We start from the raw sequence: 11,688 nt of genomic DNA on the forward strand, positions 1-11,688 counted from the left end.
AGCACAAGGAATGCTCTACAGGCTTCATATTAAGAATAGAATTATCTTCACAATGTGAAGACAGGTGTCAACCTACTGACAGGTCTTTATCATGTTTCATAGATTCATTCAAATAGATAACCTCATTTGCAAAGATATCATAACACGAACAGGAAGCTTTTCTTCAATACTTATGGACAATTATGGATTACATTTTTTAGAATGTTTTATTAGTCAGTTGATATTCACTTTATTCAACACTTTCAGAGGATGTGTAGTAATGTGACCAAAGTGTTCATTTTACTTGATTAACTGGCTGCATTCCATGATCTAAATTAAACAACACATCGAGGACCAATCACTGAAAATAAATAAACACTGGCTTAATGTTGTGTGCCTTGAACAAAGCCGTTTTATTCAATTGTCTGTGTGTCTTTACAATTCACATTGTCGCACACAATTGCTTGTCACCTACATGTTTTTGTATCGCTCTTTGTCGGGTAAACTGATGAGGTGACTATAAATACCTGCTGGAATCAGCGCCTGACTCCCCTGTGTTTTGTGTGAATGAGTGAAATCTCCCTTTTTTTAAGCATTGCTGATGGTTACAATCAGTGAAAAGTGGTGGAGTATCAAGTGCAGTCAAGAGTCATCTTAAATGATTTTGCTCTTTTTGTGCAGTGTAAAGTGATTGCATACATCAGTGTGCGGTCTGCAATTTCTTCTCCCAGTAAAGTGTACCTGTACTGATGGGTACTTTATTCATGAGTGCATGTTTCAGGGCTTGGCAGCTTGTGTGCGTTTGTTTCCCTTCTGTTCATGCATATGCTGTATATATTTTTATTTTGTTGTTCATGTAAAAAGGTTTTATTAACCTTTGATCTGCTCTCATGCTTCATGAAATTTTATTTGCTCACTGACAACTTATCAGCTGACAAACAACATTTCACTGTGTTGTTTTCCAAAGTTTTATGTAAACACCGGGCATAAGCTAGCATGCACACTGTGTGGGCATCTTTGCATCTTTGAGGGGTTAATGTGTTGCTGGTGGTCTCCCACACTGTGCAACAGTGAAAAGCGGCTTGTCTCGTAGAAGGCTGATCAGGAACAGATGCTCTTCCCTTACACGGGATTGCCTTCTAATTGGCTATTACTTTTTATAGACTGTGGTGCAGATTCTGCAACACACTTTATTCCCTGCCACATTTCACTGATTTGCTGACACTCTGTTGCTTTAATATCTTTTTTTTTTATCTTCTTAACATGTGAGTGACAGCAGGGGGGGGGGGTTATGTGTGAGGGTGTTGACGATCACATCACCTCGTCTGTCCCAGATGCTCCCTCTATGGAGAGAATGTGTGTGCCATAAGATTCTCGAACTGCCTGTGTTGCTTTATTACAGCACTTTGAAGTCATAGCATCAACATCATCTCATTTACTTTTAGAGTAGCCGACATGCTGTATATTCAACATTTCCCGAAGTGACACCAGCACTCTGTAATTACTGTTAACCATATGGCCTATATGTCTGAGGAAAATAAAGAAATCTATAGGTAAAATCTTTTGTTAGCAGAACATAATTATGTCTCATAACATTCTCCTTTGTCCTTTTAAATTCTTTCAGCATGTTTAAGCTCAATTACTGGTTAAACTGTCATTATGCCAGTGTTTTATGATCTACACTCTCACTCTGATCGATCATATTTTAGTGATTTTTTTATTCTCTGCTAAACCCATAAAAGCAATTCTAACTCTACTATAGGGCAAGTTATGAAGATACATTCTGAAGAATGTTTTTTTGTGATAATTGTATCAAACGTGTTTATTTATTTTGCTTCAAAAGTTCCATCAAAACCCAGGTGGCCACAGACCTTATTCCATGAGTGTCACTGTTTACCTCTCTTGGGGTTTCCAATCATGCTGTAGCGTGGAAAGCCTGGCAGGCTTCTCTGAGGTCCCAGGAGGAGGCCATCTTTCACCCACTGCACAGTCCCTGAGGCCCGCAGCACCTCACACCTCAGCACAGCTGTGGCTCCCATCCGCACGGTCAGGTTCCGGGGCTCAGACCTGAAGGCCTGCTGGGCCTGCGTGCCTGGAGATATAACGGGAGAAGAGGAGTGAGAAGGGTGTCAAGGGATCAAATGTAAAGCGTTTGGGGGGGGGGGAACAAGAGATGAGTATGTCTGCAGAGGAATTAAAAGGGAGTAGTGGGAGCATGACATAAACATACACCACAGGGAAACAGTCTTGTGGTCTTTGGTCTGAGAGGGCACCCCATGGAGTCTGGCCACATTATTCATCCTGGCATATGTTTTATTGATGGGAAGCTGTAGTGATACGGCCCTGAAAATGAGTCAATAAAGTAATTACTGCGAATTAAATCCCCCCCTCTGCCTTGCAGATAGGGTATTGGGAGGAGGAAAAAACATGGGGTATCAGAGACCTCGTTCACCTGCGGTTTTTCTTCAATGTCGATGTCCCACCAGCTAATTCCTCCTGGGAAGAGTAATGATTATCACTTTAATCCCCCTTGTTTTTCATAGGTGGGGTCGGCCATGCTTTAACCAGGCTCTAGGTGACATTCTGTGGTGCGGTGCACTTGACTCAGAAAGGTAACCTTACAGCAGACCACCCCTGAGCCTCTAATATTGGGGCTAGGATTATATGATTATTATACATGGGGGTTTATGAATAAATTCAGTTCAAGGAGCCAAATGCAACCAACTGCATACTCCAATTAAAGCCTAATATCTAAGTGAGGATCTTGTTTAAACAATGCCCCACAGAGAAGCCTGGCTGACTCCACTCGGCTGTTTGAATCTTGACCTTCATTGAAGCAATGACCAAGTTGTTTGTGAAGTGCATGCTCTGTTGCGCCTGACAACATGAGTGAGAGGCAGAGCTCTCAGATCAAGGCTGAACCAGTCACCTCACGTCAAAAATGAAGGGCAAGATTGGCCATTACAGTGGATGCATACAAACAACCAAACACAGGAGCACATTTGCATACAGTTTACATAAATGAATACCCAACAGTGATCTACGGGGGGCTGCTGAAATGTAGGATTGTGAGATAAGAAAATAAAAAAGAACACCATATAAATATCCAGTGATAGGCTTTAGTGTCCTAAAAAAGAGAGTATGTAACCTTTAAATGAATAACACACGCTTCCTACTACAACATGCTTATACAAGCAAGAATCAAACCCTCACATTTTTTTTACATCCAGGGGTTTTATGTTAAAAGCTAACAGGGTTTGCTAATGTTTGCAGAATTATATATTAATGTATAGCTGTTAATGAGTCTGTTTATTGACTTAATTACAACTTGTGCTTCTATAGGCCTTCATTTTAGCATGACTGAGAGAACATATTGCTTTTTAAAGATTCATGCCTTTATTGTCGAGATAGGATAGTGGATAAAGTCGGAAATCAGGGACAGAGAGAGTAGGGAATGACATGGGGGAAAGGATCCACAGGCTGGACTCTAACCTGTACCGCCCGCCTCGAGGACTACAGCCTCTGTACATGGGCGAGCAAACTAACCGTTAGTCCACCAGCGCCCCAGAGAGAGTACTTTTTAAAACTCAGGTTTTTGTTGCTTCCTGCTTGTGCTCCCTTTTCACCACCCTCCTCGCTCAGTAAGGCTGCTAAATGATGATGTCAATGCCTCATACTGCTGAATCATCCTTCCTTTTGCCACTCATAACTCGTATATATTCCTGGTTTTTGGCCAGTAAAAGTCAGATAGTTTCTGGAGACAGGTGGTTGTTTCCTGTGAGTTTATCACTTGGATCATATCCTTTCACATGACAATCATTTCACCAACAGATGAAATGAAAATATACATTTCTACTGCTTTGAGGAAAGGCAGTCAGCATGAATATTTGAACAAACTGACTGATTTCAGTGCAGACTTTTTATTGCACAAGTTTAAGTAAGAACACCAATGACTGCTACGTTCCATTTCAGTGCCCCAGTTAGCCAGTAAGGTAAGCAAGCATACACAATATCAAGGTGCAAGTCTGCAACACCAAAATGGAACACAGCCATCATTAATTAATGTCATTAATCACACCTGCATGCCTCTCTGCTACGACCTGTCACAGTGATTTCCATTCTTTATTCAAGAGTGGACGTCGACATAACATTCGTATGCAATGATTGTGAAGCCTCACTCTTACATTCATTATTAACAGTAGCATTAGCTGGCACACTTATGAACCTGGGTTATTTAAAGGTACTGGTTCATGTCAGCTTGTTTAAAGAAACATCTTCTTCGGTCATTAAGAAGAAACACAAATGATTAAATGTCGACTAATTTTGTCCACTATATTCCTCTAATTTCATTCTAGGATTAAAGCCAGTGAATTATTCAGGAGCAGAATTGAAAAGATCTCGGTGTTGTTCATTTTTTTAAATCTGATGCCAGAGGGAAAAAAATAGGAGGGAAATATGCTGTCAAGGATAACGCACAGCATCATACCGCTTACACTGGAAAGATTTACCTTGAAGTAAACAGCCAAACAACAACCTGGTGGTAAAAAGGCACCATGGTCACGAGCAGTAACCCTATTGGCTTTAAAACATTTGAGGCAGTGTTTGGATTAAATTATTTACATCAAACACTTATACCCTGGGACTGTACTCCCCTGGTAGCATGAATAAATGGTTTAAGAAAATATTTCTTTGCAGCTTAGGTTGTGTTCACTGGGAACATATTAAACGACATAAAACAGTGAAGAGATGTAGCTGTTTTTCCCCCTATCATAAACACTGTTCATATTTGGTTCTGTTAACAGCTTTGATTTGCTATCTAACATCTGATATACCCAGACGCTGAAAGATTGAAGTGGGGGGGGGTTGGTAGATGAAGATAAGTAGATGCAACAGTTAGCTCATTGATGCTGCAGTACACCCAGTTAAACAAGATCTCCTCGTATAAGATTTAAAGGTTGTAATGAGATTAACCAGGTTATTTTAACTGACTCACATTAACATCACACGCTACTTTGTTAACCTTTAGGACTTGAGAAAGAGCCAGGTACAGGAGAATGGTGCAGGTACACAAAAGCAGCCGTTAGGTCATAGTAAACATTTAAATAAAGCTTCAATAAACTCAAGGTTCCACACAACACAGATGGGCCTTGAACGGGGCACAGTTACTGAAAAGATAGCTTCATTGTGACATTTGATTCTCTTACTCCAGATGAGGCACAGAAAGGGTAGAGTTGAAGGAGACATAATCCATGCTGACAAGAAGTCCATTTCACCGCTGACACCCGACCTTCCACAATCCTGGAACAAGCAAAGAACAAAAAAAAAGGAAACCCCGGTGAAAGAAACACAAAGAATAAACCTAATGTCACCTAAATGATGACTACAGAGGGCATGTGCTTTTATAGACATTTGACTTCATGCTGGAGTACAGAAGAAGTATCAAATTAAAATAAGTCTTATATGCTTGTTTTTCTTGTTTTAAATTATGTTTACCATGAACTTAAGAATTCAATCTCAAAGGCTCAGTAGCTTCTTAAAAGCAGATGATTACCTCCATTAAAGCAGAATTTTCCAATCAATAAATCTACCAATATAGATTATACTGTATGTAGATTAAGCAGTCCATCATTAGTTTATTAGCATGCAATGAAAACCCAAGAGAGGTCACTTTAAAATGCTTTAATGCATATTAAATGTATTTCTTTACTAAATCAATTTTACAAAGCAGGCCGAGTAGCTTTGTGACACATATGTTACATTTTTGGGATACTTTTTGTCTTTCATGTTGTAATGAATACACTATTGTTTTCTTCTGTCTTTTCTTAACTACAATCATTTAGGAGTAGCTGAAGGAGAATGAGCTCCTGTAAACCCTGAGAAACTACAAATCGAGAGTTACGTATGTAACTCCGGTTCTATGAATTGTGGATGACCGCTAGTGTTCTCTGTCACTCAGAGTCTTGGCGAGAAGATTCTGTAGGAACGTCTCTCATGTCACATGTGACTTTGTTGATATTAAATACTCTACCTGTGCGGCCACGAGACAGATATTATACAGTGTTAAGAACTGCCTCTAGCAGTCAGAAAGCATGAAATAGAAATATATTTTCCTCAACAAAAGAGAGCCACGTCTCAATGAGTCCATTCCCAAAATCCAATTGAATGGATGGAAACCAGTGGCTTCATGGAAAACTGTAAACTATTACGTGGTAAAGACAACAAAACAGCAGACATTTATTCAAAATATTTTTAAAACAATTGACATGCAGAGAGGTGTTTTGACAGCGTCTCATTCTGTACTTTAGATACTGTAATGTTGGTGCCTTATGCACACTTGACAATATAGTGGGCTCCCCTGAGATTTGTGCAAGTTTGAAAAGTTCCTGAAAGTAGCATATTCTATTTGGGATAACAATTCTGTGAGTTATTCCTGAACATTAGAGTCAGTAGAGAAGAAGACCTCATATTCGGGTGTAAAAGCCTTATGACTTGTTGAGGTGTTAAAAGACATGGTCTTATAAGAATGTCACAATAAATGAATCTCAATAACCAATGTGAATTTGTTTGTTCAGATAAGTTACAGTGGAGTATAAACGTGTAATCCTCCATAGAGATAGTGCTATACTCTTGTTATAAGTCAATCTCAGGGACAGTCTGGGATTCAGTCTGTAGGCCGTGCTGTGGCTCTGTGCCACATTGCGTCCAATACTCTCTTTTATTTGACCTGGAAGAGCCCTCTGTGGATTTTCAAGTCAGTGTGTAATCACTTCAATTTATCTGCTGCAGGAGTGGAACAAATAATAGTGATTTATTTAATTGAAAACTAAATATTTTCTCATCTGAATAGACAAAATGAACTGAATGCAACAGCTATTTGACGCATCTCCCCTCAGTCGATTAGTTGCACTCCAACAGGCTTTGATAAGAATTAACTCACGCAATTATTTTTTTTTCCACTCTCAAAACATCTATACTCTTTGAACACACAAGGGCAATTACTCCCCTCTTCAATAAATAGAAATTCTTGACTTAGGTTAAAAGTGATCTCCTTCTCTTTATCTCTGTCTCCTTTAAAGCCTCACATCGGTTACACTAAGACTGACATTGAAGCCCGCCTGCCTTATGCAGACATTTTTTTCTTCATATGCATTAAAGAAGTCACAGTAATTCTTTCAGATTCCTTTCATTTATCTACACTACATCAACACAAAAAAAAAAAAAAAAAGGTAAAAGAATGTCATCTCACCTTTGGGATTTTGAGTCCAAACAGCAGGTATTCCCTGAAGAGGAAGAGAAGTGTTTGGTCAACACACAAGAGGTTGTGGCTGGACTCATGAGTCACCATTTTCATCTGTGCCCTTAATGAAGGCAGACACCGCCTGTCTGACCTCCCACATTCCCATTACCTAGTCAAACAACAGCCTTAATTGCTTTACACCAACAGCCAATCACATGGATGTTGATTTACCAAAAATGTTTGTTTTCTTTGAGTGAAAAATCTGGGATAATGTAGCGCTTTTGCAGATTACACAGATTCGTCATTTAACAGTTAATAGAATGTAACATTAAATAAATGGGGAGGCTGAAAAGAGATTTAATTTGTCTTCAAATGTACAAAAGACCCATATCTTACTACAGCAGCACTCATGGCCACAGGTTTTTTTTTGTGACCCTGTTCTTTACCAGCTCCTTACAAATGCAAATGAGAAAGTTTGATTTGAAATTTGATTCGCTTTCACAGACAAGGCTGCCACTCTCCCCGCAAGGGCATTTGAGGTAGCTGAACCATTCAGCGTGACCCCAACAGGTAGATTTTTTAATGCCGTCTTTCATAACATCATCAAACGACTCAATACGCTCAATCCAGGGCCAATTTAACGTGAAACCCCGTGAAATCAGTCAATGTGCAGAAAATGAAGTTTCAACTGCCGTGCAGCCATCCAATTCAGATGTGGTCCTACATCTTAATACCAAGCTTACTTCTTTCCATTCTCACCAGTTGCCTGTGGGTCCAATTACTGGATCTTACAGAAGCTGCGTTTTGAGCCATTACAGCTTTAACACTGAAATGCTGATAAAGAGGCTTTCTAAGAGACGGAGATTAGATTATCAACAGGATCTAATCACCACCCAATCATTGATTGAGCATTAAAACATCATATTCTTTAAGCATTTTGATTAAACCCAGGCTGGACAGAAAAGCTCTCAGCCTGGAGGAGAGACTTAATCATACAGTCTAAGCTTGGTCGTGCAGTTCAGCAGTTTGACAGTGACATGTCCGGTTCAAATATAAGGCACTCGGAGAAACTCAGCGTGGGTGTTTGTGTGCTTTGTCTCCTCTCTTCTGCAGCTCCAAAGTGTTCCAAGTTTACTGGATTACTCTGACTTCGCTGCACACACTCGCACTCCTGCTCTCCTCAGGATAAAGTTGAGAGACATCGAGGCAAAAAAACCTCCTTTCAACCTCCACCGACTCAAGCACATCTGCCTGCCTAGGGTGCGCACACAGAGAAAGAGAGTGAGGCAGACAGACACAGAGAGAGAGAGAGGGGGTATCTCCTTTTCAAAAAAAAACAAAAAAAACCGAAGAAGAGAAAAAGCCAGGAATCTTTGAATAGGTGTGTGGATTTGCATGAGAGGAAAGAGAGCTGTGCTTACCTGTTGAGTGACGCCGAGGCACAGGAGCGTCTTTTTGTCTTCCTGATCTACAGATGGCTCTCTGAACACAAGTGCAGCAACGGAGATGTTAAAGAATGCCAATGGGACTCCCCCTTTCTCTCACTCCTTAGTCTGAGACAGAGACAAACATAAAGAGAGGGAGAGAGAAAGAAGCAAAGACGGAAGAATGAGGGAAGGTGAGAATATGAAAAGTGTTGGTGGCAGCTGTTACAAGGGGGTCACCTGAGAAAAAACAACAACAAAACAACAACAAAACAACAACAAAACAGTCATGGCTGACTTAGATTATAAGAATTTCGAATAGAGCGACACTGCAAAAAAAAGTGGCCGTTTAAAAACTTTGTTTCAGCAGATTTGAATGAAATAACAATAAAAGCTTAATAAAGTTGCAGTGAGGCGCCTCGAAGAGCAGAGGAACATGCCTGCAGTTTCTTTCCGTCTATTCTGCCTTTCTGGGGAGTATTCATGGATCCCATTATTTAGCATTTCACTGTGCTGGGTTGGAAGGAGCAGTGCAGCCCTCAAAGACACAGATGCAACATGGACGTCTTCACAGACGCTAGTTTGTAACATTTATGCTCATACATTATGAATAGAGTAAAGAGTATCCCCATAACTGTATTTCCTATACTGAATACTCCTGGGGTGATCTGCTCAGCTGCAGAGATAGAGACAGAGACAGGCCGAAGAATTCACTTTCACGCTGGAATATTTGATTTTTTTCCCCCTGAATATTGCATCTCTCCTCTCTGTCCCTCTTTGTCAATTATATACTTCCAACTGAATGGTGGCTGGAGAATACGACAATTTGCTCAGTGGAACATATTGAAAGCTTCTCTACCAAGCAGACTTAAAGGTCACGTTTATTTTCCCTGTGCATGTATTTTTCATTTGATCTGCTGATAGTCCGGCACACATAGTGCTGTGGCTCGCCGTGCACCATAGGTGCAGGCTATTTGCTCAGTATAAACACAAATGCAATTATACAGCTGCATCTTTTGTCCCACTATGGGTCACCAATGCAATTATATGACTGAAGTAATGGACAGAATCTCGTACATTTGTGCAGCAGGCAATAAAGAGTGAAAATAAAGATGACTGAGGAATGAAAACGGTACACTCATAGTGACACGAATTCAAGGACATTTTGTGTGTAGAACTGTTCTGCTAGTAGCATTTGTGTGTCTTTGTGTGCTTGTACAGGTAGTGCAAGTGTGTGTGGCCCAGATGTTAGCAGCTGGGTTGTGTAGTCGGGGCTGGCCCCACAGACAGTCATTAAGCCCAGCAGCCCAGGGCTGGAAGGTTAATTCCCCCGCCTGGAGGGGTATGTAGGTGGGAGGCGGGAGGAAAGGAAGGAGGGAGGTGGAGGTAGAGAGGGAGAGGCTGTGAGGGAAGAGGGGAGAGGAGGAGGGGGGCAATGGGAGGCGAGGGGGCTGTGAAGCTCAGCACTCAGTTCACACAAATAGCACTGTCAGCAAGAGTGGAGCCGCTCCGCTGCCAGACGAAGGAAGAGGAGGGAGAGGGATGGGGCCTGACAGAGAGGAGGTGAGGGAGGGAGGGAGGGAGATGGACAGAGGACCTGAAGATGAATGGCGAGGGGAGGAATGCAGGAAAGAGGAGGGAAATACGGAAAGAGGGTGAAAAGAATTCATGTCAGGAAGGCTGGACAGGCAGAGGGTGAGATGAAGGGGACACGAACGGGTAAGGTAATGGAGCGAGAGAAACGGATGGAGGAAGGAGACAGAGAGATACTGTAAAATGGGCTGCAGAGTGATGAATAGAATAAGAGGGAGGATCAGGGGAAGGTGGGCAGATGGGAGGGAGGGAGGAAGGAAGGCTGACATGAAGAGTTGTTTTGAAAACCAACAGGAAGTCTACTGACTCAGACCAGTGCGGAATGGAAAGCAAGGAGGAAGATTAATCAAAGAAAGCAATAAGCAACACAGTGGAAAGCAACACAATATGTGGAAGAGGGAAAGATGGGGTCATGTCCAGGAGATTGATTTTGGGAAAACAGGAATGGATTGAGACTGCACGCTACATTTTTGAATGTATATGCATGTGTTTTGATCTGTACAGTATTTATTCTGAAGGTGCATGAGGTAGGAGACTTCATAGCATTTGTATCGCTGCCGTCACTCATGTTCTATAAGAGAATGGATATGAAGGCTTGGAGTCAGTAACTAAATATGTTGGCCAACACGGGCAAAACATGACAGATTCATTTTGAAAGATAAGAAATGCTGCCCATTCAAAAAACACATACAATCATTAAAAAATGCACCCAATGAAAGCGCTACCAACACAAACAATTCAAAGCAAAATTATCCAAGAATACAAATCAACAGAAAATCCCTTTCTATCCAGTTATGACAAGTTGTCACAACATAGGTTTTCCAGGCCTAAGTCTTTATTTGCAGCATGTTTTTGGGTTTGTCCTGAATTGGATTTGAGTATTTTTGTATTTGTTGTACTCCTTAAGGAAATCTTTCAGGCTACTCCAAAGTGTTTGCCCATGGCAGTCACCATACATAAGATTCTATAGGCTGGTCAATACTTTCAGTGATATTCAATGTCTCTTTGTCATCAGTATAAAAGTACATCATGTATCATGTCCGAGTTAGCAAGAATGCTAATTTAAATTCATGTTCATACGCACTTCTATAGGTCCTATCTCTGCTTTCGGGTGTATGTGTGTATGAAGCATGTCTCACAACAACAGAGTGTAAAGTGCAATTTCCCTTGGGATTAATAACATGTAATAAAAATAAATAAATAAAATCTGTAACCCCTATGCAAACCCACCAAAAGAGAAGGATCTAATTTGCTCAGCGCCCACAGCTTTTATGAAGCGGTTAGTTAAATGGAAAAAATGGCCTATAAACCTTTCAAGACTTCTCAAGGCCCCAATGAAGACCTGCAAAATTGTCTCTGTGGCTGGAGCTGGAGAGTAAAGCATCCACACTCTGAGCCTGAGCATTAACTACAGCCGTCTGACCTGATGATCTGATTGGAACCCTGGCTTCTGTT

At 41.0% G+C, this 11,688-nt stretch overlaps 1 protein-coding gene across 3 annotated transcripts in view; it reads right to left on the bottom strand.

The window, feature by feature from the left end:
- The window catches only part of nphs1 (NPHS1 adhesion molecule, nephrin), a 40,554-nt gene extending 31,812 nt beyond the window's left edge, over positions 1 to 8,742 (bottom strand). Inside the window, exons 1-4 of one of the 3 annotated variants that reach the window (XM_065958356.1) lie at positions 8,638 to 8,742; positions 7,226 to 7,259; positions 5,184 to 5,277; positions 1,877 to 2,071 (exon numbers count right to left, since the gene is read on the bottom strand). In XM_065958356.1, the coding sequence (XP_065814428.1) occupies positions 1,877 to 2,071; positions 5,184 to 5,247 (259 nt within the window). In that variant the 5' untranslated portion in view covers positions 5,248 to 5,277; positions 7,226 to 7,259; positions 8,638 to 8,742. Of the gene's footprint in view, positions 1 to 1,876; positions 2,072 to 5,183; positions 5,278 to 7,225; positions 7,308 to 8,637 lie in introns of those variants that run through there. The other 2 variants (XM_065958358.1, XM_065958357.1) reach the window with 2 other exon arrangements.
- Between the last annotated feature and the right edge of the window lie 2,946 nt (positions 8,743 to 11,688).

The sequence above is a fragment of the Labrus bergylta genome, chromosome 8 (assembly GCF_963930695.1).
Source record: "Labrus bergylta chromosome 8, fLabBer1.1, whole genome shotgun sequence".
Taxonomy (NCBI): Eukaryota; Metazoa; Chordata; class Actinopteri; order Labriformes; family Labridae; genus Labrus; species Labrus bergylta.